This window comes from Equus caballus, chromosome 4 (genome assembly GCF_041296265.1).
Source record: "Equus caballus isolate H_3958 breed thoroughbred chromosome 4, TB-T2T, whole genome shotgun sequence".
Taxonomy (NCBI): domain Eukaryota; kingdom Metazoa; phylum Chordata; class Mammalia; order Perissodactyla; family Equidae; genus Equus; species Equus caballus.
The window spans coordinates 107,050,489-107,076,697 of record NC_091687.1 but is presented as its reverse complement, the minus strand read 5'-3'; the positions used below and the strand labels follow the sequence as shown (position 1 = coordinate 107,076,697).

At 60.4% G+C, this 26,209-nt stretch overlaps 3 protein-coding genes across 12 annotated transcripts; 2 read left to right on the top strand and 1 right to left on the bottom strand.

The window, feature by feature from the left end:
• Positions 1-108: 108 nt before the first annotated feature.
• Positions 109-4,468, top strand: FASTK (Fas activated serine/threonine kinase). Of its 10 annotated transcripts, none has more exons than XM_014739369.3 (10): positions 109-351; positions 1,140-1,562; positions 2,059-2,238; positions 2,366-2,505; positions 2,996-3,209; positions 3,294-3,453; positions 3,668-3,759; positions 3,842-3,977; positions 4,057-4,171; positions 4,258-4,468. In XM_014739369.3, exons 1-10 carry the CDS (start codon positions 270-272, stop codon positions 4,363-4,365), a joined length of 1,650 nt encoding a protein of 549 aa, XP_014594855.2. In that variant the 5' UTR covers positions 109-269; the 3' UTR covers positions 4,366-4,468. The 10 variants fall into 10 exon arrangements, with proteins under 10 accessions (XP_014594855.2, XP_070121322.1, XP_023495774.1 ...); XM_070265220.1 differs by having other exon boundaries at positions 126-600; XM_070265223.1 differs by having other exon boundaries at positions 144-351; positions 1,140-1,381.
• Positions 4,469-4,569: 101 nt separating this feature from the next.
• On the bottom strand, positions 4,570-19,660 carry SLC4A2 (solute carrier family 4 member 2). Its single transcript, NM_001081766.2, is given in 23 exon segments — positions 4,570-4,813; positions 4,920-5,093; positions 5,374-5,543; positions 5,642-5,895; positions 6,286-6,452; positions 6,644-6,733; positions 6,845-7,099; positions 7,723-7,917; positions 8,053-8,201; positions 8,287-8,502; positions 8,656-8,881; positions 8,997-9,181; positions 9,295-9,409; positions 9,543-9,708; positions 9,794-9,929; positions 11,292-11,472; positions 12,468-12,610; positions 12,701-12,933; positions 14,485-14,603; positions 14,685-14,926; positions 15,083-15,248; positions 17,172-17,285; positions 19,520-19,660. Coding segments are annotated over 22 exon segments (3,714 nt in total). The 5' UTR covers positions 17,223-17,285; positions 19,520-19,660; the 3' UTR covers positions 4,570-4,732.
• A 126-nt stretch (positions 19,661-19,786) lies between these two features.
• On the top strand, positions 19,787-25,560 carry CDK5 (cyclin dependent kinase 5). Its single transcript, XM_001504654.6, has 12 exons — positions 19,787-21,547; positions 22,216-22,304; positions 22,396-22,463; positions 22,597-22,657; positions 22,754-22,810; positions 23,521-23,616; positions 23,764-23,838; positions 23,987-24,083; positions 24,265-24,334; positions 24,930-24,990; positions 25,101-25,181; positions 25,287-25,560. Exons 1-12 carry the CDS (start codon positions 21,511-21,513, stop codon positions 25,371-25,373), a joined length of 879 nt encoding a protein of 292 aa, XP_001504704.1. The 5' UTR covers positions 19,787-21,510; the 3' UTR covers positions 25,374-25,560.
• The last annotated feature ends 649 nt before the right edge of the window (positions 25,561-26,209 follow it).

The following is a 26,209-nucleotide window of genomic DNA, read 5'->3' as shown; positions in this document are numbered from 1 at the left end:
CTGCCCAACCTGCCCAGGCCAGCCGCCAGCTCCCCTCTCGCCTTTCCGCCCCAGCCTCAGCGCGCTGCCCTTTGGCCCCGCCCCTCCGGCCCCGGCTCCGCCCGGTGCCGCGCGCGCAGCTTCCCGGAAGCGGGAGGCGGGGCGCACGGCGCCCCGGCGCGCGGGGCCTGACGGGAGCCACGTCTTTGCTGGCGGAGGGCTGAGCGCTATTGGCGTCCGGGCGGCGATCCGGGGGCTGCCGGGAAGATGGCGGACTCGGTGGCCCGCTGATGAGGAGGCCGCGGGGGGAGCCCGGCTCCCGGGCCCCGAGACCGACTGAGGGAGCGACCTGCGCGGGGCCTGGGGAGTCATGTAGGGGCGGCTCCTGCGGGACGGGCGCGGGAGGGCGGCGGGAGTTGGTGTTGGCGACCGTGACCACGGTCTCCTGACGTCCCCGGGCCGGGTGGGTGTGGGGACCCCTGACACTGCTGACTCCGCGCCGCTGCAAAGCTGCGCTCTCGGCCCCACGGGCGCCCTGTGAGGTGGGCCCCGCGTTCTCGTTTCACGGGCGAGGAGGCTTGGGCAGAGAGACGAAGCCACTTGTCCAAGGTCACGCAGCTGGTAAGTGGGAGCGCTCAGCATGGAACCCAGCCCCGTCCGACTGCGGAACCCGCGTGCCAGCCTCCGCGCCGCCGCCGCCTCCTGCGGGAGGGGGAGGTGGTCGGGAGGGCGGATGGACCGGGCGAGTTGGGCTCCAGGATGGGCGCGACCACTAACCCGATTCGTGACCTCGGGCTTAACTTAACCCCTTCGCCTCTCTGGGCCTTGGTTTCTCCACCTGTGAAATCGAGGTAATGCCAGCCCTGTCTGTCTCCTCACAGGCATGTGGGGAGGAAGAAGAGATAATGCATGTGGACTTGCTTTGTAAATGTCACTGCGCTGAGCACACTGAAGGACTGTAATTGCTGTTTCAAATGAGTGGAAGGAGGCAGGGCGGGCGGAGTGGGGCAGAGGACCAGAGCGGTCACAAGCAGGGATGAACACAAGTCTGGGTTGCTCTGACCGCAGGCCCTCTGAACAGGGAGTGTGGTGAGGAGTAGGTAGCAGGTCTTTCTCCCCTTTGGAGAAAACCTCACCTCCTTTTCTGGGCCACCCCTCAGGGTCTCCATCACCCAACTCCATGCTTCGAGTCCTGCTCTCTGCCCAGGCCTCCGCTGCTCGGCTGTCTGGCCTGCTGCTGCTCCCGCCAGTACAGCCCTGCTATCTGGGGCCCAGCAAGTGGGGGGACCGGCCTCCTGGAGGAGGCCCCCATGCAGGCCCTGTGCAGGGGCTGCAGCGGCTTCTGGAACAGGCGAGGAGCCCTGGGGAGCTGCTACGCTGGCTGGGCCAGAACCCCACCAAGGTGCGCCCCCACCACTACCCGGTGGCACTCCGTCGTCTGGGCCAGCTCTTGGGGTCTCGGCCACAGCCCCCTCCTGTGGAGCAGGCCACACTGCAGGACTTGAGTCAGCTCATCATCCGAAACTGCCCCTCCTTTGACATTCACACCATCCACGTGTGTCTGCACCTTGCAGTCTTACTTGGTGAGGAGGGGTCTGGGGGGTGGGTGTTAGTGGAAGAATAGAGAAAGATCAGTAGAGGACCTGAGATCGGTGTCAGAATTCACCTCTCAGGTTTTGCCGGGAATGGCACGTACCCCAGCACACTGGCCGCGGCTCCCCTGCATCCACAGCAGACACCAGGAGTCAAGCAGCATACGTCCAGCTTAACTAGAGTGCCACCCCAGATCCCTTCTAATCTAGTGCTCTAGGAAGCCACGACAATTTGTCACTGTTGGCACCAGATGAGAGCTCATATGTCATCTTTGTATAAGGCCTTCCCCACAGGCTGTTCTGATACCTCAAGTTCACATGGCATTTCACATTTCTCCAGTATTTCCACTGATACTAGAGCAAACCTTCCAGCCCAGAACACGGAGCTGAGGAAGGCTGGGAATTCACTAACTAAACCCCATGACTGGAGTGGAGTAGGGCAGCTTCCTGTTAGCAGGACTGCCTCCTCTGACCCTCTGGCTCTCAGGCTTCCCGTCAGATGGCCCTCTGGTGTGTGCCCTGGAGCAGGAGCGAAGGTTCCGCCTCCCTCCGAAGCCTCCTCCCCCTCTGCAACCTGTCCTTCGTGGTGGGCAAAGGTTGGAAGCTGCTTTGAGCTGCCCTCGTTTCCTGCGTTATCCACGGCAGCACCTCATCCGCAGCCTGGCAGGTGCTGGGGGAGCTAATGGCAGGTGGGGAGGGGCTGAGGAGGAGACAGGTGGTGGTGTCTGGGCTAAGGTGGAATCTAATCTGGAACTCTGGCCTGAGGGTCCAGTTTGATGGGCTGTTCTTCACAGAGGCCAGGCCAGAAGAACTGACTCCTCACGTGATGGTGCTCCTGGCCCAGCACCTGGCCCGGCACCGGTTGCGGGAGCCCCAGCTTCTGGAAGCCATTGCGCACTTCCTGGTGGTCCAGGAAGCCCAGCTCAACAGCAAGGTGGGATTACCTCCCACCCTCCCATGCTCCTCTCCTGGTCACCCTCAGCCACCCTGTCAGGCCCAGCCACTTGTCCGGCTTGACTGGCTGCTGCTTCCTGCAGCAGACAACCCAGCAAGGCTCTCTGCTCTGTCCCCCAGGGTTCCATCTTTGCGCACACCCTCCTTGGTTTGTCCAGCTCCCCAGCACGTATGCCTGGTTCTCTGGAGTTCTCCAGGCACCCTTAGTGCTGTTCTAGCTTCATTGATCCCACTCCTGAGTCTTTGGGCCAGACCCACAGCAGTGTCTCCTCTGCTTGTGTTGTGTTTAATCATGTAGGGCTCAAGACTGCTTATGCTGTCGAACTTCCAGTGTGTATGTTGGGTGGCAGGATTGTTTTCCCTTCACGGGCATGTAATAAGCTTGCAGGCCACGCCTCCCCGGGATTCAGCTTGTAAAGGATATTGGAGAACTGTTTCTTGCTGGGTGATGGGCTGCTCTTTCTCCACAGGTGGTACAGAAGTTGGTCCTGCCCTTTGGGCGGCTGAACTACTTGCCCCTGGAGCAGCAGTTTATGCCCTGCCTTGAGAGGATCCTGGCTCGAGAAGCAGGGCTGGCACCCCTGGCCACGGTCAACATCCTAATGTCCCTGTGCCAGCTGCGGTGCCTACCCTTCCGGGCCCTGCACTTTGTCTTTTCCCCGGGTTTCATCAACCACATCAGTGGTGCGCAGCCAGGAGGGCCGCTGGGAAGGGAAAAGCGGGGTGGGGGTCTGCAGCCCAGCGAGCTTCAGCCCCACTGTCCCTCAGGCACCCCTCATGCCCTGATTGTGCGGCGCTACCTCTCCCTGCTGGACACGGCTGTGGAGCTGGAGCTCCCAGGATACCGGGGGCCCCGCCTTCCCCGAAGGCAGCAAGTGCCCATCTTCCCCCAGCCGCTCATCACTGACCGTGCCCGCTGCAAGTACAGGTGGCTGGGGCAGCTTGGGGGAGGGGAGGGGATGGCCTGCCAGAAGCACAGAGTAGGAAAGCCAGGGGACCATGAATTGTCCACGCTGATGCACTGTCAGTGGTCACAAAGAAAAACTGGGCCTCAAGGCAGCGAAGGCATTTGCCTGGGGCTGCGCAGCGAGGCAGACTGAACTAGCAGGAGCCTCCTGATAGCCATGCTCCTTCCCCCTCAGTCACAAGGACATAGTTGCCGAGGGGCTGCGCCAGCTGCTGGGGGAGGAGAAATACCGCCAGGACCTGACCGTGCCTCCAGGTTACTGCACAGGTGAGCTCCATATGGGTGGGTGGCAGCCAGGGACAGGGAGCCTTGGCTAAAAGCCAGCAGCCTTTTCTCTTCCCCCCTCCAGACTTCCTGCTATGTGTCAGCAGCTCTGGTGCTGTGCTTCCCGTAAGGACCCAGGACCCCTTCCTACCATACCCTCCCAGGTCCTGTCTGCAGGGCCAGGCTGCCCCGCAGCCCACTACCCGCGACCCTGCCCAAAGGTAAGGGAAGAGGGTGGGAGAGCCTGCCCTGTTGCCTCCATGGACAGCGACCCTGAGCCCCAATCCACTCCCTCTCCAGGGTGGTGCTGATGCTGCGAGAACGCTGGCATTTCTGCCGGGACGGCAGAGTGCTGCTGGGTTCCCGAGCGCTGCGGGAGCGGCACCTGGGCCTGATGGGCTACCAGCTCCTGCCGGTGAGAGCCTCCCCCTTGTGACTCCTCGCGCATCCTCACCCCAGCCCATAGGCCCTGTGGGTAACCTGGCACCCTCTCCCCTGCAGCTACCCTTCGAGGAACTGGAGTCACAGAGAGGCCTGCCCCAGCTCAAGAGCTACCTGAGACAGAAGCTCCAGGCCTTGGGCCTCCGCTGGGGGCCTGAAGGGGGGTGAGGGGGTACACACGGGTTCATGATGGCCCCCCTATGGGGGGTGGACGATTTGCACTTTGGCTCCCTCTGTTTTGGTTTCTCATTAAAGTCCCTTTCCCTCCCCATTGTGCATCTCGTTTCTGGGACAGGGAGCACACTGGGTCCCCTCATCCTTGTTTCCATTCATGCCCGCCCGCCCCATACAGAGACAGAAGGCCAGGGATAGGTGGGGGCCGAAGCACTTTACTGCAGGAGGAAGGGCGGGGGAGGTAAGGGGACTTTAAATTATTCACTTAAATAAAAATGAGGAGGGAGGGGGATGGGGAGAGCCCCCCCCAGCCCCTGTTCCCTCTGTCCGTCTGTCCCTCGGCTGTCCATCCAGGCAGCAGCTACACAGGCATGGGCATCTCATTGTACTCGTCCACACCCTCCCGCTCATCAAACACCGGCTCCGCCTCATTCGCATCCAGCTGTCAGGGAGGACGGAGTCAGGAAGGTTGACCCTGACCCACAGCACCCTTGGCAGGGACCGTGGAGGGGGCTGGCGGGGCTGGGGAGGAAGGGCAGGAGCCTTACGCATTTCATCTCTCGCTCGGTGAAGATGCGGGTGAGCACGACCATGCGGAGCGGCACTGTGAGGATGAGGATGAAGGGGAAGGCCAGGGAGGCTGCTGTGGACATGACGGCCCAGAGCAGGGCCAGGCAGAGCAGCTGCAGGGCTGTGAACAGGTGCATACGGAGGGTCCGAACCTGGGGCAAGTGGGGTGGGACAAGACAGGTGAGCCCAGGCTTCTCCCTAGCCTGAGGGCCCCTGTCCCTGGAGGGCCATCCGGGCCTGCCACATTCAGAGGATGGATGACCCTTTCCTCTCCACGGGGTGGGGATGGAAATGCCTTCTTGTGTGCTTACCAGAGGCAGGTCTGCACAGACCGAATGGTGGCTACCAATGGGGGCAGATGAGGGGCAGGAGGGTGACCCACGCAGACCAGGAGGGAGCAGAGGCGTGGGGCCCTTCTGAGCGGGCTCTCACCTTCTTGACATAGGTGACATCTGGGTGGTGTTTGGGTGGCATGAGCAGCAGGTGCAGCCGCTCATAGAACTGGATCCCGTTAAGGGAGGTAACTCCCATGTACAGGAAGATTCCAAAGAGCACGGCCAGGGGTATCTGCCGGAGCAGATCTCCAATAACTATGGAGAGGCCTGGGGGAGAAGGAGGAGAAACAGTTGGCCCCAAGTGCTCCCACTGCCACTGGCCCCAAGACCCCTCCAGGAAGGGCAGGGACAAGAGGCGAACATACCCACAAGCAGGGCAACCAGCAGCCCCGTCACCCGCTGCTCTTTGACTTCCTGGATCTTGGGCTTGTCCCCCGGCGCCACAGCCTTGCTCATGACGGTGAGCGCGTTGGCATGAGTGACGGAGCGGACAGTGGCAGCAGCCAACCAGGGCAGGCCAAAGAGGGCACAGATGCCACCCATGGCCACAATGAGCAGCAGGTCCAGGTGGAAACCGGAGCCCTTCTGCAGCATGCGCTCCTTCTTGGAGATGATCAGCCTGGGCAGGGACAGGCGCTCACTGAGGCCCGGGCCCGGCTCAGCAGATACCTGTGTCTTTCCAGAACACCCAGCCAGTTGCCTCTGTCTCTTTTTGGACCCTAGTGGTCCCTGCCCATTCTGTCAGGACAAGAGTTCCATCATGGAGCTGAGCCCTATCTGCACGGCCCTCCCCGCCCTCCAGGACAGCTCCCGTCCCGTTTGGTGCCCATCCCAGCAAACGTCAGTGGGATTTTCTGCTGCCTACAAAACCAACTCCAGCGGCCAGCCTGGCATCCTGGGCTCCCCTCACCCAATGCAGCTGTGTTCCCCAGCCTTGCTGGGGCTCTGGCCCCTCCACGTACAAGGTTGTCCTGTCTACACAGCAACCCCCTTGGCCAGGACCACTCACGTGGTGATTTGCGTCTCCATGAAGATGAGGATGAAGACCAGGATGGCGGGCAGCAGGCTGGCAACCATCATCCACACGGGGAAGGAGCTCTTCTCCCCCAGGGGGTTGATGACCCAGCCTCGCTTTTCTGGGGCTGTCACCGAGAATCCGCTGGGCACACTCAGCTTCTGTTGGGCAGAGAGCAGAGACAGGGGCTAGTGGGCCTTGGAAGGAGAGCCCTGAGCTGCACTGAGGGCATGCTGTGGAAAAGGCCTGGTGTCTGCCCAGTTAGGAGGCAGCTCTGGGGTGGGGGCTGGAGGGGAACAGCCAGAGTCCAATGCCAGGCGGCACCTCCTCACTGCTGCGTGCCCCTCCTTACCTGGGTGTAGGTGTCCTCAATACTGTAATCCACAAGCACCATGATGAGGATCGCGATGGGCACCCCAAAGTCCCCAATCACCCGCCGTACCTGTGGGCAAGCGCCGTGCTTAGAGGGCCCCTGTCTCACTCCAGCCCTGACTCCGAGTCACCCCCCTCCTACCCCAGCTCCCGCCTCCCTCTGGCCTTCCAGCCCACGCACCCGGCCAGGGAAGAACCGGCTGTTCTTGAATTTGCGCAGGAAGAAGGCGATGAAGAAAGTGCCGGCCATGAGCACCAGCGACAGCAGGGCTGTGTTGGGCTGGCCCCGGGGCCTCCCCTGCCCAGCCGGCCCAGCCGAGCTCCCGTTTCCCAGGCCCAGCGTAGCTCTTGTTCCAGCCCACGTGGCATTGTCGCCACTGTCTGCCTCAGAGCTGTTGGAGACTGAACAGCCGTGGAGGGGGTGTTCCTGGAAGATCTGGGGAGAGGACAAAGGACTCCATCAACTAAACTGGCAAGATTTCCAACGTTGAGGGGGACAGGCCTCCCTGCCCTCAAGGAGCTTGTCTTATTGATTAAGAAAATGACCAAGGAGGCCAGATGTGAGCATGGGGCCACTGGGAATTAAGAGAGGGGCTGGTCTAAGTCAGGGCAGCAGTGGACTGTGGCTCCAGCAGGCCAGGAGGTGCAGGATGTGGAGCGAGGACAGTGGGGCCGTGTCTTCTCCAGAGCCTGACACAGACATGGGTCTGATGTCTGCACTGTGATCGTGTCTGTCATCTTGGGGGGGTCTTCCCTTTTACACTTCTGGATTGTTTGCCACTTTAACAAAAGCACGTTACCTTTGTCATTAAAGCTATGTTTTTTAAGATTGACCTGAAGCCCTGGTGTGTGTATGGGCGACAGGGAGGGTAGTGGGAGGAAGCAGAAAGAAGACCTGGCCCGCGCTCTGTGGGCTTCACAGACTGCGGCCTGGCGGAGCTGTGGGCCAGCCTGGCCTCATGCCCAAAAGACAGAACAAGAGACGGGTAAGACGCCCCTTGGCTCCCTCGGGTCCCAAGGCCTCACCCCCCGGGCTCAGTTCTCAGTGGGCCTGCCCACCTTCACCAGCTTGTAGAAGGTCTCGTAGATGAAGATGAGGGAGATGAGGAAGGCGAAGATCTCCTGAGTGAAACGGGAGACGAAGCGCACCAGGAAGCTCCCCTCCAAGGCCACCATGAGCAGGGCCAGGAGCACCAGCCAGAAGCCGATCCACACACGGCCCACCAGGTACTCTAGGTCATTGCTGCTGCAGAACTGGAGCAGGGGTGGGGGGCAGTCAGGGCCAAAGCCGAGGCGCTAACAGGGTGGGAGTGTTTGGGCAAGAGGAGGGGCAGCTGGAGCTGGGCAGAAGGAGCCAGCCCCAGAGGAGAGGAGCCTGTGGACCCTTACCGAGAAGAAGGCCTCCTCAAAGACCAGCAGAGGCCCTGAAAAGCCGATCACCAGCAGCGGCTGGGCACCCAGCAGGCAGAAGACCACGCCCTGGAGCGCTGTGGACATGATCAGCTCCGACACCCCGATCAGGTCCTGCGTCTTCTCTCCTGGGGTGGCAGAAACCAGCTCAGGAGCTGGCAGCTGGGGCGCTGTGCGTGCCCCGTCCAACCCTCACCTGAAGGCTTTCCTTACCCAGCAGCCCCCCAAAGGTGATAGCAGGAGACAGGGCCGCAAAGTAGATGAAGATGACGGCAGCCAGGCACTGGGGGTCGAGTGCGTCTCGGAAGTCACTCAGATAGTGGGGATAGCGGCGCCGCACATCTCGTATCAGCCCCCCGAACGGTCGGCCTGTCCGCCGAAGGGGATCGTCTTCAACTGCACCCGCCGCCTCTACCATCTGCAGGAGCGCTGCAACCCAGGCCTCTATCAGGGCGCCTGCCGCAGCCCCCTTCCTGCCCACCCCGCTCTCTTCCACATACGCACAGACCACCCCCAACCCGGCCCCCCAAGTCCCCGCCCCAGGTAGCCCAGTCCTTGCCCCCGGCCTGCACTGTCCCGTACCCTTATCTTGGGCCGACTTGGGCTCCAGCCCAGCCCCTGTGGGCAACAGCCGGCCCTGCTCCTCCCGCTTCTTGAGCATCTGGCGCTGGAAGTGAGCGACGGATCGCAGCAACTCCTCGCCCTGCACCTCCGAGGGCGGCAGCACCACGCTGCAGTCCAGAAAGGCGTTGATGGCGGTCAGCAGGTCCTCCCGCTCATCTGCCAGGTAGGCTGCCTCGTGGAATTGCTGCCAAAGCAGGACTGGGACTGGTAAGGGCATAGGACGGGGGCCAGGGGGCCTGGAGCAGGGCTGGGCGATATTGGTGGGGGGTGTCCCGGGTGGGCTCTGGGGAGGGGCTGACCTTGTCCGACATGAGGGTGGAGATGGAGCGGCCGATCTCGTGGTAGTCCATGTTGGCGCTGCTCGGGCCCAGGAGCAGGAAGAGGAAGCGCACAGGCACAGGCACCTCCAGCACTGCATCCAGCTCCACCGCCTCCCGTAGCCGCACAAAGGCCATGGTGGGGCGGGAGAGGAACTCCACGCAGCCTGGAGGTGTGGGGCCATCGTGGGCAAGAGCAGGGCACAGGCCACTTCCCAGCCCCCAGCCCCTGGGCAGGCCCAGCACCAGGACCCCTGCCCCCAAGACCCACCCCACGTACCCACGAGGACCACCGTGGCCTCGGCGTTCTCGGGGATCTTCTCCAGCAGCTTCAGCTCGTGCTTGGACTTGGAGCGAGTGATGCCAGCTGGTGGAGCCGGAGGTGATAGCTCACGCTGGGAATGCAGGAGAACAGAGCTCAGCCTGGCCAGGCCCCCACCCCTACACGTCCACGCTGGGGTCGCTCGCAGTCCTGCACCAGCTCTGGTGGCTGGGACCAACCCAGGCAGGGCCACCATCTCCTCTCACCTCTCGCTCCACTTCCAGCCGGGTCTCGGGAACACCTCCAATGAGAGGCTCGGTGACGTGGGGGTCACTCTCGGCTCCCTGGCCATGGTGATGCCCCAGCAGGGAGCCCAGGGAGCCAGCCGAGATATTGCGGGGGAAGGAGAAGTCCTTCTCGTCACTTGGGTGGCTGGTGGGGCAGAGGGCAGTGAGGTAAGGAGGGTGACGGCTAGGGCTGGGGACAGGTAGGCAGGGGGCAGTGGGTGGGGCCCCACCTGTGTTTTAGCAGCAGGGCCCGCAGCACGTTGGCTCTGTCCTCGGCCTTGATCTGGTCAGAGATGACCATCTGCTCCACCACCTGGTGAGCCACCCCAGGTAGGGTCTGCTGGTCCAGGTCCAAGAGCACGGCCCCTGGAATAAGGACGGCAGAGGAGCCTTCATTCCCAGGCCAGAAACCAGCGCTGGGGTGGAAGGGAGGGAGAGCAGGGACAAGGGGGCAGCCAGGTCAGCACAGTCCAGGGCATGAGCAGTGGCCTCCAACTGTATGAGCAGGGCCTGGGCCCCACTCAGCCTCGAGGGCCAAGTCCTCTCTGACCTGCTCCTTCCCACTCCCTCTCTGCCCAGTAATGTGGGGCTCAGCAGAGGCCGCGAAACTCCAGCTATCAGAGAGGCTACCAGGGCCGGGCCCTGCCCAGACGCCCCTTCCAGGGCACACGTGGCCTCACTGAGGCACTCCAGGCCACCCACTTGGGGTTGGACCTCTCTTTGCCATTAGAAAGTTCCTCCTCTCATTGAGCCACATGCCGCCTCCCCTGACGTCACTCTAGAGTCCTAGTTCTTCCCTGTGGAGTACGACGCAGCCAGTCTGTGGCCTTGTCCACAGGGCAGCCTTGAGCCATCTGAAGATGTCCCCTCCACCCCAGGCTCCTCAACTTCCCCAAGTTCCACAGCTGCTCGCAGGACTTTCTAGACCTCTCCCCTCCCTCACCCTGGTCACTGCTCTGGAGCTGTCGTTTCGTATAGAAATGAAAGTCCTTTCAAAAGTCACCAGGTCATTTTTCTGTCAAGGTCAACTTTCAGAACACAGAACTAAAGAACAAACAGAACCACAGGCCCCTGAGCAGCCAAAACAGAGCACGCGGAGCCTGGCGGTGAAGGGCTCCCACTGCGGCACCTTGCCCAAAGCCGGAAGCCTCACTCAGAGCCTCTCTACTCTGAGGTGGGAGCAGTTCTGACAGTAGGTTTCTCAGTCCTCGGCCGCTTAGAAGCAGGCCTTCTGACAGCAGCTGGGAGTGACTCCCCAGCAGAAAGGAGGAAACAAGCAAACAGCGGAAACATCATACACACAGCTCGAGAGGCCTGTGGCCGTGGTCATTTAGTTAAGTGTGCACAGCCCTACAGGTTAGAGCACATTCCCCAGAAAACTCTAGAATTTCAAGAAAGCTTTCTATCAAAATTGTGTAAAAACATTGTAGCATCCAAAACATACCAGCTTCAGTTATCTGAAAATATCACTTAGAGAAGCCGCCTGCTGAAAATGCCAAAGAAGAAACAGGAGTGTCAATCTCGCCCTGCGTCACCCAAAGACGGAGCCGGAGGAACGGCACGCTGCGTGACATCACGAGAGCAGGACGCACCCTCCTGGGCTCTGGTGACATTACACAGTGTCACTCAAGACAAATTTGGGGGCCGTGTGGTCCTCGGAGACCGGGCCCGGGCAAAGGGAGTGTCCTGGGGCGAGGATGGGCAGGAGAGGAGGGCAGGGCAGGGTACCGTGGGCCAGGGTCCGGCGGAGCTCCAGGAGGCTGCGGAAGGACAGGGAGGCCACGTGGGGCTTCCCCCAGCGCTCTGTCTCCTCCTCCACGTCCTCCTCAAACTTGATCCAGCGCGCCGTCTCCCGCCACTGGGGCTCCTGGTTTTTGTCCAGCAGCAACTCATTCAGTTCCACGAACACCTTGGGGTGAGATTAGGGGGCACGGTGGGGTCAGAGCCAGAGGACGGCCCCCAGGGCTGCTCCCAGAGCACTGTATGGGTGGGACATGTGACTCTGGATGGTAGTTACGAACCACTATGGGACTCACTTTCCCTCATCTGTAAATGGGAGCAACAAGAGCCACCTCAAAGGGCTGGTATGGGGTTAAAAGAAACAGTGCACCAAGCGCTGAGCACAGCGCATGGCTCACAGGAAGTGCCTAACGAATGTCACTATGTATCCCCACACTGGGTTTCTGTGCGATTGCATCTACACGCATTCAAGAACTGGCACAACCAGTTAGAATGACAGAAGGACGGTCACCTCGGAGAGTACTGACTGGGCGGAGGCATGAAGGACCTTTCCGCGTGCGGCAAATGTTCTGTATCTAGGTAGGGTAGCCAGGTGTTTACGTGTGCAAAAAGCCATTGAGCTGTACACTTAAAAGAGTGCACTGCACTGTACGTCTGTTAGACCTCAATAAAAGGTTTAAAGAAAATCCACCAGAAGGGTCAAGGGTCAGGACCAGAGCCCTGGAGCCTAAGATGGACAGCATCACGAAGTAACTGAGTGACCTTGGCCAATCACTGACGCTGATTTATGGCTCAGGCCACCTGTGCCGTCATCTTCACAGGTTGTGGGAGGATCAAATGAGCGCAGAGGTGACTGGATTCTGAAAAATTAAGTGTATTGCTCCACAGAGCCATCGCTAGCCCAAAGGGTCCTCAAACACCTCAGTACCAGCTGCCAGAAAATGGCCGTGATATAGAAATCAACAGTGTATAAGATGTGACTCAGAATCATAAGGCCCAAATCAACAATGTTGAAGATGTGTACACTGCACTTTTGTGTACAACCTGCACAAACGGGGCAACTCTGGTGCTCGAGATCATTGCTAGTCTGAGAGGTAGAACAGGGAGCTGTGGGGAGAAAATGTGTAGGGGGACAGTGGAAGAGCGTGGAGGGGAGAACAGTACCTCATGGGGCTTGTGGGGGGCCCGGGGCCGGGCCCGAGGCGTGGGGCCAGGCTCTCGCCCTTCCCGGCCACTCTGCACAGACCCTTTGGCATTCTTCCGCACCAAGTGCCGCCGTACCCCAGGAACATCCTCAAACCGGTGACCTATGGGGGCCAAGGGGACAGGGTCAGCCTCCTCCTCTCTCTTACCCCTGTTCCCACCAGCACTGGGCTTGGCCCAGGCCCAACACTCACTCTTCATCAGGTCTAGGTCAGCCGTGGCGAGCGTCTGGGCCTCGCTCTCATCCGTGGGGACCCGGGGCAGCAGTGCCTGCTCAGCCCCAGTCATGCTTCCAATGCGCCTCCTCTCCTGCAGGTTGTAGCTGCGGTGCCCAGGCTGCGCTTTGGTCAGGGGGCGCCCAGAGGCACCCCCGTCATCGCCTCCTGCTGTGCCGCCGGCCACTGCCATCACCTCTTCCACCAGGGCTCTGGACAGACAGAGAAGCTGTGAGCCAGAGAAGGCCGGCCCCCTCCCCCTTGGCCAGGAGCCATGCCAGAGCAACCCAGGAGGCGGACCCCATCCCTCCTCGCTGCCCACTCTTGGCAGGTGTGGATGTGAAAGGGTGAGGATTTTGGAAGCAGACGGCAGCATTTAAATCCGGCTCTACCCTTCATTGGCTGTGCCATCTGAGCAATCACACAAGTCACTCAGAACACAAACTCAGCAGCAAAGCAGAGCTGAGGCCAGCCCCCTGTGCTGTGGGGAGAGGAAAAGTCTGGAAAAGCACCCAGCAGGGCCTGCTCATCACAGGTTCCCTTGCTCCTACGTCCCCTCCCAGGCACACCCCTAACCCTGGACTCAAGAGGTTCATGGGGTCACATGTTTCTAACCAAACAGAGCAAAGTATGTAGAAATGGGCCTTTGGGACTGTAGACAGCTTCCCCTCCCCAGTCATAAGGAGAATATGAACTCCTTGTCCCTTCCAGATTCCAACTTCTGCTCCTATCCCCCAAACCAGAATGCATCCTTTCTCTCTGCCATTGCCAGTGCATCCTGATCCCCGCCACATCCCTCTAAACTGCTCTCTAGCATCTAGCACCTCCCACAGCTCCAAGCCTGTGTCCCCTGCCCAAGACCAGTCCTTCCTCTGCCAGCTTTTCTCCTCCTACACCTGCCCTCGGTCCCCTTGGTTCTACTCACACCCTTGCCCACAAATCTGACCCAGTTTTCCAGTGCCATGCTCTCTCTGAGGCTCTCCCACCTCCTCCAGCCATCCAGCCACCCGCAGGCCTGCGCCTCCAGTGCAGAGGACCACTGTGGACTCAGCTCCACCGGCACCGCCCATCTCCCCAGCGAGTCTGCGCCTGCCCTGGAGGGGCAATGCGCCCTTCACTTCTCCACAGTCCTTCGTTCTGCCTGGCACCCAGAAAACAGCAGGTCCGTGGTAGTAGTGACCTTGAGACCTCATTCAGAGGGATTTCATCCAGGAAGGCTTCTCTAGCTAACAGCCCCAGACTGCAATCACCCACTGGTACTGACACTGTGCCTGAACCAGGCCACGTGGCACAGTTAACTTGTTCTGGTTCCACTTCACGAGATGATGAGCAGGGTGGATTGGCGGCTCCCCAAGAGCAAGAGGGGGTCTCCTATTCTTCTCCACTCGTGGGGCCCCAGGGGGTGCCTGGAGGTCACCAGTGTAGTCTCTGATCCAGTGCTTGATGCTGCTCCACCTGAAGCCACAGGTCGGGGGGATGGCTGGAGGGCAGCTTAGACTGCACATCTGTTCCATGCCAGGCTAAACCATACCTAAACCTTAATTCACAGCACCTTTTAATCCCTACAACCACTTTGTGGGAAAGGTTCTATTCTCAGTTTCCAGCTGGGAAGCTGGGGCTCAGAGAGGTGGTTACTAGCCTAAATAGCTACTGAGGGACAGGCCTGGGACTAGAACCCCAGTCTGTTGATCCCGAGGCCTCTGCTTTTCCCCCACATCACCTCAGTGACACTGGCAGGGCAGGACTCTGTCTGGCGACATTACCCAGTCTGGGCCCCTTTGGTGGCCCGGGGAGCTGCCTCCTGGTGGGGCAGTGGTGGAGGGGGAGACGGACTGGTCCTTTCTGCTTTCCGGTCGGCACCATCATCCTCCTGGAGAAAGAACTGGAACAAAGACCCATGTGGGCAGGTGAGGCCAGGCCAGGGACACTGCAGACATCCCCCAGGAGCCCTGCCCCCACTCACCTGCACCGAAGAGGGTGTGGACGCAGGGGATGGTTGGGTGGGTGCCCGGGCTCCCTCAGCCTCACTGGCCTCATCCTCATCTTCCTCCCCCTCCTCAATGGTGGGGGTCTCCCCCGTTGGGGAGGCTCCAGGGCGCCTGCGAGACTTCCGTCCCGGGCCCTGGGGTGTCTTGCGGCGGCGGGTGTCCGGCGGCAGGTGGGTGGACAGTGGGTGATGGATATGGTGGGAAGACTGGCGGTGGTCTGCCGGGAGGAGGGGACCTGGCTGCTGGCAGGCATGGCCTCCCTCCCCTACATCCTGACCCCCAGCCCTGGCCCCTCCCACTAGGCCCCTAGCCCATTTCTTGCTGGACAGTCAAGCCAGAGCCCCTGCATCCCACCTCCCTGTTTCCCCCTCACATTCAAAGTCTTCTTCCCCATAGCTGCGGCCTGGCTCCTCCCCTCCTCGAGACCCGGCCTCCTGTAGGATCTCCTCAAACCGTTCCACGCCCAGGGTGCGGTGAAGTTCATCTTCCTCCTGCTCGGGGAACCCAGCTGTTGCAGGGCCCAAGATCTCTGGCTCTGGCTGTGAGGAAGAAGGAACGGGGAGAAAGAACACACAGGGGCTCACCAGGAGTTGTACCCTGAAATCCCACCTTGCCCAGTGCTGGAGATCCAGTACCCTCCCAGCAGCCTTCCCCTCAAATGCTGGGCACTCAGACCCCCCCAGCAGTCTATCCCCCCAAATGCTGGAGACTCAGACCCCCCCCAGCAGTCTATCCCCCCAAATGCTGAGGACTCAGACCCCCCAGCAGTCTATCCCCTCAAATGCTGGAGACTCAGACCCCCCAGCAGTCTATCCCCTCAAATGCTGGGGACTCAGACCCCCCCAGCAGTCTATCCCCTCAAATGCTGGGGACTCAGACCCCCCCAGCAGCCTATCCCTGGGGTTCTAGGCTATCTGGACCCTGGCTGTGTCCCTTCCAGTGAGTTCTAGGGCAGGTGGAAAGGGTCTGCCCTGGAAGGCTCGTCAGGAATCCTATGTGCAGCCCCGAGGTGGTGCTTGTGACCTGGGCAGTTCACAAAGCTGATGGGGAACAAACTTTCTCTGGCTCGAGGACAACTACTGAGCACAAAAAGGAACTTCTGGAGGCACCCAAGCTAACTGATCCGGGTTGGGTCCCAGGCAAACTGAAACCCAGACCCTGGACCTGGTCAGGAGAGCCCCCTCACTGACCTTGGCAGCACCCCACCAGCCCAGGGCCCCCCCGGCGCCTCCCTAGTCCCACTCCGCCCCTCCCCCACCCCCACTCCCCCCACCTGAGTCATACTGCAGGAGCTAGCAGCGGGACTGCGGTGGCGCTTTGGAGAGCTCAGCCTAGCTAAGCAGCCTGCTGCCCAGCCAAGCGGCCTTGGTCCAGCCCCCCACCCACCCCCTGCTGGTCTCAGCTCCAGGCAGCTCCAGGCAGCTCCAGGCGCCGCCAAATATTTGCTCAAGAGCTTCTGGACCTGAAGGGCATAGGGATCTCCAAGGGCGGGGGTATGGAGCCCCCTCCACCAAGGTGCCAGCCCACTAGAGCAAGGAAGAGCCAGGGGAAGAGAGCTGGGAAGAAGGGCGGGTCTTGGGGAGACATTGAGGTGGGCCCAGGAGCGGCTGGGGTGGCGGGGATACTGGATATAAGAAGCTGCAGGTGTCAGGGGTTTGTTTCTTCCCAGCGCATCTCCGCAGCAGTCTCCTCCCGGCTCCCCACAAGCGCTGGCCCCACTCTCACCAGAATTAGCACACGGAGGAAGGCCGTGGAAGGCGGATGAAGCGAGAGAGCGCTGGGAACTAGCCCGGGGTGGGGGGAGGGGGTCGCGAACCCCTCGCACCTGAGGCCGCAGGAGGAAGTCCATGGCGGGCAGGGGTGAACTTGGGAAGGAGGGGGAGGGGACCGTCTGCGCCCCTTCCTGGTCACGTGCCCAGCTGGGCCAAAGTGACCAATAACAGGCTGATTCTGGCACTCAGGGTTAATCATTAGACTTCCCAGGAAAATCGGGAGGGGGCCACGTGGGGTGGTGGCCACGTGGGGGCCGGGAGGGGCGGGCCTGGGTGGCACGTGGGGCTGGGGGCGGGGCCGGTCTGCCCAGAACCACGGTGTGGACTGCAGCTGTCTCTAAGGCTGGGTCAGAAGAGGTCACCAGGTTAGAGACCCAGGGTCCCCAAAGTTCCTCTCTCAGTGCGGCTAAACAACCACCCAGGGCTTCAGGAAATAGAGCCTCAACTCCCTCCCCAAGACTGGAAGCTCCCTGATGGCCCACCAATATCCATCCCAGAACCGCCCCCCTATGCCCCCTGCAAGGCCAGGGTAGGGATGGCAGCGCCCCTCCCAAATCCATCACAGGCTCCCCTCTCTCCTGAGCCTCTTCACCCGCTACACACACACACACACACACACGCACACACAAACCCCTGTTTGACCCGGGCGCCTGAGCACGGAGGGGAGGCCAACCGGTGGGCAATACTCACAGTGCGGAAAGAATCCGCGCCCGAGGCAGGGCGCCTGGGGGCGCTGCTCATGGCCAAATCTTAGCCCTTTTCGCTGTCGCTGCGGCTTTCAGGGCAACAAGGCGGCGGCATAACCTGAGCAGGGAGAGGACCAATCACCGCGTGAGAGTGGGGCCAGGCTGGCGAGGGCGTCCCAGCATCGCGCAGCCCGGGAGCACAGCCCAGGGGAGCACAGGACTCCGGGGCTTCCGGGAGGCTGGCCACGAGGGGTCTCCCAGCTGCACAGGATCCTCCCCGACTACGAAGGGCCTTAGAGTGGCCCTTAGAGGTGGCAAGAGCAAAGAGGAGAGTTATTTATAGGAAGAAAAGCGAGGAACAAAGAAAGACAGAGGCCAGCACTGAGGCAGAAGAGGCATAAAAGGGCCAAGGGCCTAAGCAGGATGAAGCCGAGAGAGCAGAAGGTGGAGAGAGGCTGCAAAAAAAATAGGAGGCAAGAAAGGAGTCACAGCCCAGACCTGGAGAGAAAGCAGCAGAGATCAGGGAGGGGGGATAGAGGAGAGAGGGCGGGAAAGGACAGCCAAGCCAGAAACAGGAGCAGTGAGCGAGTGGAGGCACCAGAGGGGGCTGAACCAGAGAGGGGTGTGCTGGGGAGAGCGAGACACCCCGTGGAGCAGACACTGGGGAGGCAGGAAGGGAGAGGAAGAACTCTGGAGAGAGCCCCACAGGCAAGCAAGGGGGCCAGGCAGACACTAGGCCCAGGGTAGGAGGAGGAGCACCAAGGTGCCCCCTCCCCTGATGAAGGCCAGAAGGACGGGAATCTGGCTCCCTGGGGGAGGGGCAGAAGCCCAACTCCACTCACTCCCTGGGAAGGAGGAAGGGAGGATGGCGCTCACAGGCAGGGCAGAGCTTTATAATGGGGGAGGGGCACGTGACGAACCGGGAGGAGGGTGAGCACAGAAGCCCCGAGGTTCTGCCCTGAGGTTCTCCCCTCCTCTAACCAGGAAAATCTGAGTGGCAGGGCTGACGCCCTCCTGACCATGACTGTAGGGGTGTCTGGGGAGGCCACTTATGTGGTGGGGGAGCAGAAGAGCTGCAGTTAGGGAACCCGACTAGTGCAAATCCGGGTACCCATTCATAGCAGGGGTGCACCCAAGGATCTCCGAAGATAAAAGTACTGAAGCTCCCCAGCGTGCTGTTCGGGGGGGTTGGGATTCCCCGACTTAGGGCTAACTCGGGGGTAAGACAGGTCAGCATAGGATCAAACAGAAATAAGTCTGGGGGGTCAGTCCAGGGTGGGGAGCCCGAAGTAACACATTCCTGGCAAGCACTCAACTCAGCTGACTGCTCTCTTCACCTCCCCCCAGCAGGCCTTCAGCCAGGGCACTACGGGCGTGGGGGAGAGGGGCACTGGGGGAGGGACCCCAGTCAGGGAAGGAGTGTCCTGAGCACCTGCAGGTGCCCCACTCCCACCTCCAGGCTGTGCCCTCAATGTGCTCCTCCACCTCCCGCCTCCTGTGCCCCCCTCCCCCGCCGTCCCAGAATACAAAGCAGCTTCTGTCCAGACCATCGGTGCCGATAATCCGGGGTGGGGGCACATTCCGGGGACCAGCCCCGACCGGCCCGGAGGATTAGCATCTCTCCCCCTGCCCAAAGGATTAGCACCCCGGACCCCCACTTGAGCATTAACCACTCCCCAAGTGAATTCGCAAATTCCACGGCTCTTCGATGTGGGGTTGGTGGGGGTAGGGGGCCGAGGGAAAAGGATAAAGTGGTCTGTGGATTTCTGGAGGTACCGCCTCCCCTACCAGCATGGAGCTCCCCACCCAGACAAGCCAGCCCCCCAAGAGTCAGGTCCAACTCTCCCGAATCGTCTTTCCCATCCCCACCCAGCTGCTCCCTCTTTTGCCTGACCCCTTGTCCTGACCTGACCCGCCACCCCCCCTTTCCGGCTCCGCCTCCCAACCTCCGAGGTTGGGAGGTGGAGCCCCTGGGCAACCCCCAGGCTGGGCGCCCAGGACAGGCCTGAAGGATAAAGTAGGGGGTAGCAGGGGAGGGTGTCGTCTGGAGCCCGTCCAGGAGTTGGGAGGGCCGGCCGCGCCTCTTTGAGACTACCCCCTCCTGGTGGCAGGGGGCGCGGCACCCTCGCTTTAGGGAACTCTAAGAAGCAGACCCCGGATCCCGCTCCGATCAGCACTCCGCTCGCCTCTCCATCCTTCTCCCCAAGACCTGGCTTCCCTGCGCCCCAGTCTCCGCCCTTTCCTCCACTTCCACTCCCTCCCTGCTCCGAGTCCCGAGTTCCCCCCTTTCCTTCCCCCTCCCTTCCTCCCTCCGCGGCCCTGGCCCTCCCCCGCCGCCACCTCTCCGCTTACCCGCTTGCTCTGGACTTCGTGCGCCGGGGGTCTCTGGGTCCCTGCCCCTTCTCCGACGTCCTCGCGCGCTCCTGACGACTCCCGGGTGCCCACCTCGGGGCGCGCCCCCGCCACTCCCAACTTCTCCCAACTCAACTTTCCCCCGCGCCGCAGGCAGGCCCGCCCCCTGCGTGCGCGCCCCCCGGCGCACCGTGCGCGGCCCCGCCCAGTGGGAGGAGGGGGCGGGGGCCGAGACCCAGGGGCGGAGGCGCGCGTCTAGGCACTGCCAGAGCCGACGCCCGGAGCCTTGGTCCGGGGAGGCCACTCTGCCGTCCCGCGGCCCGGCCCCGCGAGGCCACGGTCCCGGGCTTCCTCGCACGGGACTCAGGCGCCCCGGGGACACCTTCTCGTGGCCCCATTAGGCGCCTCTGGGCGGAAAGGAGCACTCCTCACGCTGGGGATCCCAGGCAGGAAAACGGAGGCACAAAGATGATTGGGAAATTCGGCGCGGAGGAAGTTGAAATATAAATGCATCAGAGTCAAGATTCTCTTGCGCCCGACCTCCCTCCCCCTCCCCCCAGTAATCCCCAGTGCCTCCAAGAAAGCCCCTGTCTGCCTGGGGGACGGGGATCCGGGAGCGAGAGGGGTGATGACGGCTGAGGTTGGATGCCCATGACCCTGAAGTAACCTAGACTTTTTCGGAAGGAACTTATGCCTCGGAGAGATTCCCTGTAGTGACCTCCCTCCTGCAACACTATTCATAGCCATCACCTGTCATTTAAGGATCTCTGTGTGTAGTTCTGGTTTTCTCAACTCAACTATAAATTCTTCCAGATAAAGAATATACTTTTCGCTTCTTTTCTTTAGGCTGCCCCCGGGTGAAGCACAGCATTGTGTATGCAGAAACATTCAGATACAAATAAGTTAATTAAATGTTTAGCACCAACTCTGGTTCTGGCGCTGAGCAGTGCTGTTTGGAGCCGTTTTCGTCCAGTTCACAGCCCTCAAGAATGCAATCATGAGACAATTAGAGAGCAGCGCAAGAAAATCTATAATCAGTTCCTTAAGGGATGAGGTCAAGGCTGCTGCAAGTGTAGCATCTGTCTGTGCTTCTGTCTGTTGAGGGCAGTAACCAACCTGCCAACCCTCGGCCACACCCTGGCTGACTCCAGAGGGCCAGGGCTCTGGAGACTGATATGGGAGTGCTTCAGCCAGCTTGCCTCGGGATGTCAGAGTGTAGCGAGCAGCTAGAGTCGGGTGGGCTCCGAGTCGACAAACGGGGCCCAGAGGAGACAGAGGTCTCTGGCTTATCTTAAATCCAGTCTCAACTGGGGCACGTGCCTCTCTTCCCAGCCCTGTGGTCAGCTGGTCCCTGTGAAGTCATCGTCAGCCAGACATGGCTCGGAGCCATTCCTCAATCAATCCTGGGGTCACCACATGGCCTGGGGAGAGGTGGAAACCCGTGCTGAGACTGTCAGGAGGTCGCTGGGACCTCAACTTCATCAACTGGGTCAGAGCCAGGCCACCCCGGCCCGCGATATAGGCCGTCTAACCCCAAACCCCAGAGAGCGCCCCACCCCCACCCCGGCTGCATTCTGGAATGTCTAGTCCCGGAAAGGCCCTTTTCAAAAGAAAGTTGTGATCACAAAAAGGAATAACAAGAGCGGAGCACCCTGGGAGCCGCGGCGCTACGGCGGGGGACGCCCGGAAAGCGGACACGAGATGCTTCCTGGGACTTGAAGTCCAGAGTTGCCTCCGCTGTCGAACCCGAGTCCCGGGAGTCGAGTACTGCAGAGAGCCTGAGCGCAGCCTGCTGGGGATTGTGGTCTTCTTGTTGCCTAAGGCCCCTGGCATAACTGGGAAACCAGGGCTTCCTTGGACTACAAGCCCCAGAAGTCCATGCGCAAGGAGGAGGGCGGGGCAGGGCCGGAGGCTGGGGTGCCGCCTCCTCTGCAACGCCGGGGCTGGAGTCTCAGAACCCAGGGCCCGCAGGGGTCCCCGCGGCCGCCGCGATGCAGAAATACGAGAAACTGGAGAAGATTGGGGAAGGTAATGGGACCACGAGATATTCCTTCAAGATCTTCTTCTGCAGACTATTCAACATTCCTTGCAGCCCTGGCTCCTTTACCGTCAGCAATACCCACAGACTCCGACCTCAGCACTGGCTGCAGCCTTGGCCCCTAGCTCAGCCCTCCGTGTAGACACCAACCCTCCCCGTTAGCATTTCCCGCGGACACCCTCTCCCAACCTTAGTACTCCCTGTAGGCCTAGCTGCGACCTTAGCACTTCCTGCACTTCCTAGCCCAGCCTCAGCACCACCTGCAGAACCTCACCCACCCCCAGCCTGAGTGCTCCCTGCAGATCTCCAACCCCATCATTCCTGCCGGCCGCATTTCTTCCCAGGCCCCTGCTCACTATTTCCAGACCCTCTCCAAGCGCTGCCTTTATAGATCTCCTACCCTGGCAGCCGCAGCCTCAACCTGCTGCAAACATCCTTGAGCATCTGCAAGCACCTTCTCTGCCACATCCCTTCTCACAAAGCTCTTCCACACCAGGCCTTCACCCTGAATCTCTTCCCTTACTCCTCCAGGTGTCAGAAATAACACAGTCCCACGTTGCCTCCCCTCCCTGGAGGGGTTGCCTCCCCTCCCTGGAGGGGCTTCGTGGGATGGGAAGGGTGCCCCATCCTTTCCCTCACCCTGACCTCCTTCCTCTAGGCACCTATGGAACAGTGTTCAAGGCCAAAAACCGAGAGACCCATGAGATCGTGGCTCTGAAACGGGTGAGGCTGGATGACGATGATGAGGTAGGACTGGAGCATCGGGGCCAGGGAGGGGGTTGACGGCCTAGGTTGGGTGGGATGTGACTTTGCCCACCTGGCCCCCTCCCACGTGTAGGGAGTGCCGAGTTCTGCCCTTCGGGAAATCTGCCTACTCAAAGAGCTGAAGCACAAGAACATCGTCAGGTGTGTAGACGGGCAGGGTTCTCCTTCCCTGTGTGGTCAGTTGGAGGAGGTGGGGACTGCAGAGATGGGCTGATAGTGGGATAATAGGCGCAAACCTGTGGACCTGCCTGGCTGAGCCCTCCCTTCTCCCTAGGCTTCATGACGTCCTGCATAGCGACAAGAAGCTGACTTTGGTTTTTGAGTTCTGTGACCAGGTGAAAGGGGGTTTGGGGGATAGCAGCCTTGGGAGGGTATAGGGCCCAGACTGAGCTTAAACTCTGTCCCATTACCCCACCCCCATCCCTTTTCAGGACCTCAAGAAGTACTTTGACAGCTGCAATGGTGACCTAGATCCTGAAATTGTGAAGGTGAGGGGCCTGGTGTTCTGGAGACTCATTGAAGCTGGGGTTGCAGTCTATATTCAGCGTACCTACTCTTTGAGCACCAAATTCAGGCCCAGAACACAGACACTCTGGGGTGTCAGCAATTGAGAAAACCTGTTTCTGCTCTCCAGGAGCCTCCATCTTAGCAATCATTTCCACATGATCACATTGACCTGCCAGTAATGCTCTGATGTCAATGAGATATGATTTACACTTGAGAGATGAGAAAATGAAACTCAAAGAGTTACGTCCATTCATTGAACACATGCTTATTGAAGGCCTTGCTGTGTGCCAGGCACTGTTCTAGGCCCAAGACCAAGTGCTTTGTCCCAGGTTCCAGGGAAAACAAGTGCTGAATACTAATACAGCACAATATATACGTTGAGGTTATATTGTGTGTGTTCAAATGAGGCCAGGTCGGGGAGAGGTCAGTGTGGGCTGGGAAGGTAGGAGGGCCCACTAAGCTGTAAGTTTCAGAAAAGTAGGGACCAGGGCCCCTGTTCACTGTTGAGTCTAATACCTAGCACAATACAGAGTAGGTGCTCCATAGTGACTGAGTGATGTTGCACTGAGCTTGGTGCTGAAAGACTGGTGGGTTCCAGGCAAAGCAGAAGTGAAGAGGGGAGCATGGGCCACTGCTGGGCGCAGCTTCCCATCCAGAGGGTCTGACACTCTCCTCCCTGCCCCTCCCCCAGTCATTCCTCTTCCAGCTGCTAAAGGGCCTGGGATTCTGTCACAGTCGCAACGTGCTGCACAGGGACCTAAAGCCCCAGAACCTACTCATAAACAGAGTACGTCTTGGGGAGAAGGCGGGTGCTGGGGAGGCTGGAGCCAAGGGCCAGGGAGCGATTAGGGGAGCGGGGCTGGAAGGCGGGAGCGCGGGCCTGCCCTGAGACTGTTGAAAAGCCCCTTTCCATGTCCCTTCCCATCTACCTCAGAACGGGGAGCTGAAATTGGCTGATTTTGGGTTGGCTCGAGCCTTTGGGATCCCTGTTCGCTGTTACTCAGCTGAGGTGAGCTGGGGGGCTAGGTTATGGGGGTGAGGGAGGGAGTCCCCAGTGAGCATCTCTCAGTCCCCAAACAGTATTTTCCTTTCCTCTATGAGCCTCCTCCTCCCCAGCCCTCTAAGTAGGGGGTCCCTGTGGGTGGGGTCTTCTCCAGGTGGTCACGCTGTGGTACCGCCCACCGGATGTCCTCTTTGGGGCCAAGCTGTACTCCACGTCCATCGACATGTGGTCAGCCGGCTGCATCTTTGCAGGTGACATGCTGGGGGTCTGCAGAGGCATTTTCTCTCCCATTTGAGTTGACAAATAGTGTCTGAAGGGTCCCCCCTGGGGCAGGGAGTAAGGCCCTTGGGGATGGGGAGGAAGGCACAGAGTGTGCCGTGGGAGTGAGGGGTGCTTTATGTGTCATCTCTCACCCCCTCCTCTTTCTCTCAGAGCTGGCCAATGCGGGGCGGCCGCTTTTCCCTGGCAACGATGTAGATGACCAGTTGAAGAGGATCTTCCGATATCCTTCTGTTTCCCTTCGCCCCAGCCCTCCAGAGGGGGAGTAACAAGCCCATGGAGCTTCGAGTGCAGGGAGAGACAGTGGTGACGAGCTGGGCCGGGATGGGGCTGCTGCAGGGCTTCCCCCAAGAGTGAGCAGATGGACGGGGCACAGAGGGTGGTGGACACTGCTGGGTGTCACAGTGCAGATGCATACTGCCAGCTGGAGAACGTGTGACTTGTAGATAAGGAGGGCTCGTTGGGGGAAGAAGCCAAGAGGATGCTCCTCCAGCTGAGAGGGGAATCCTTAGGATGAAGGAGCCAAAAGGAGCAGGAGGATGATTTGTGGGAGTAGGGGAAGGCCGACCACTTCATCAGGACCACGGACATCAGGCTTTAGGTCAAAGCAGTTAGCATCTGTAAAGGGTGGTTTAGTGGCCTGCAGTAAACATGCAGCTGGGACTAAAGAGGAGAGTCGCACATGCTGGGGCCTGCTTCTGTCGTTAACTGGGGGATGAAGTGAGGAGGATAGGGTGAGTATGAGGAATTGCCCCAGGAAGGGGAGAGCCCCTCACCCTGCCCCTTTCCACCTGAGTGATCCTTGACCCCGTGGACACGCTGCTGGGGACACCGACTGAGGAGCAGTGGCCCGCCATGACCAAGCTGCCAGACTATAAGGTGCGGTGGGAAATGGGAGGTCCTCGTTCATCAGTGGTCCCTTTTATTTCACAGCCATAGCAGCCTCCATGCCTCAAACCCCCTGGTCTGATTTTCCCTGCCCTCCACAGCCCTACCCGATGTACCCGGCCACAACGTCCCTCGTGAACGTCGTACCCAAGCTCAATGCCACAGGGAGGGACCTGCTGCAGGTGACCAAGGGCAGGGTAGAGGGTGAGGTTGGGACACTTTTCCAGAGGTCAGCTGTGGGTGGCCGACCCAGACAGAACCTGCCATGCCTTTCTTCCCTGCCCCAGAACCTCCTGAAGTGTAACCCCGTCCAGCGCATCTCCGCAGAAGAGGCCCTGCAGCACCCCTACTTCTCCGACTTCTGCCCCCCCTAGGCTCCAGGACCCCGGCCGCCAGGCTGCGGCCTGGCCTATTTAAGCCCCTTCCCGGGAGGGGAGGGAAAGCAGGGCTGCCAGTGTGCTGAGCTCCAGCTGTGCTGGGCCCGGCGCAGGGAGGGGCTTGAGCCGTGTTCTCTCCCTCCGTGGACTTTATTTAATTTCATAAACTGGCTCCTTTCCCACAGCCTGGCTGATGTGGTGGTAGAGTGGCTCTGGGTCGGGGTGAGCCTGGGTGGGGGGCTCTGAGACAGGGTGGGCTGGGGGGCTCTGCTCCACCTTACTGCTCTCTACAACCCTGCTTCCAGCTCAGACACAGCCCAAGTGTCTGGTCCTTGCTCCACTACTCTAAGTGGCCTGAGGCTGGGAGCTGTAGGCTGTAACCCCCACCCCTTATGGCTGGGCTCAGGGGCAGTGCTGTCTCCATATGTCTTAATGCACTGGGACACACCCCTTTCCCCCTCTGCTTAGGAGGCCCAGACACAGCCCTGGTGGGTTAGGCTGCAGGTGTCTGAGAGCAAGGATGGGCTTCTGCTGAATGAGGAGAAAAGGGCCAGGCCTTTCCTGTGGTTCTCCATATCACACATGTGCCCACCCTGTCCCTTCCCTCCTCATCCCCCCATATGCAGGCCTGCAGGCTGGGACAGGAAAGCCCCAAAAATGTGGTTAGATCAGGAACACCCCCTCCCCTGCTCCCTTATTTGTCAGTTTTCCAATATTTTGGGTACAGAGAGAGCAGGGAAAATGGGCTGTGGCTAGGGTGGCCTGGGCGTGTCCTTACTGGCAGGAGTGGGAAGGCAGGGCCTCCCTCTACCTTGTCAAGCTGGGGCCTTCAG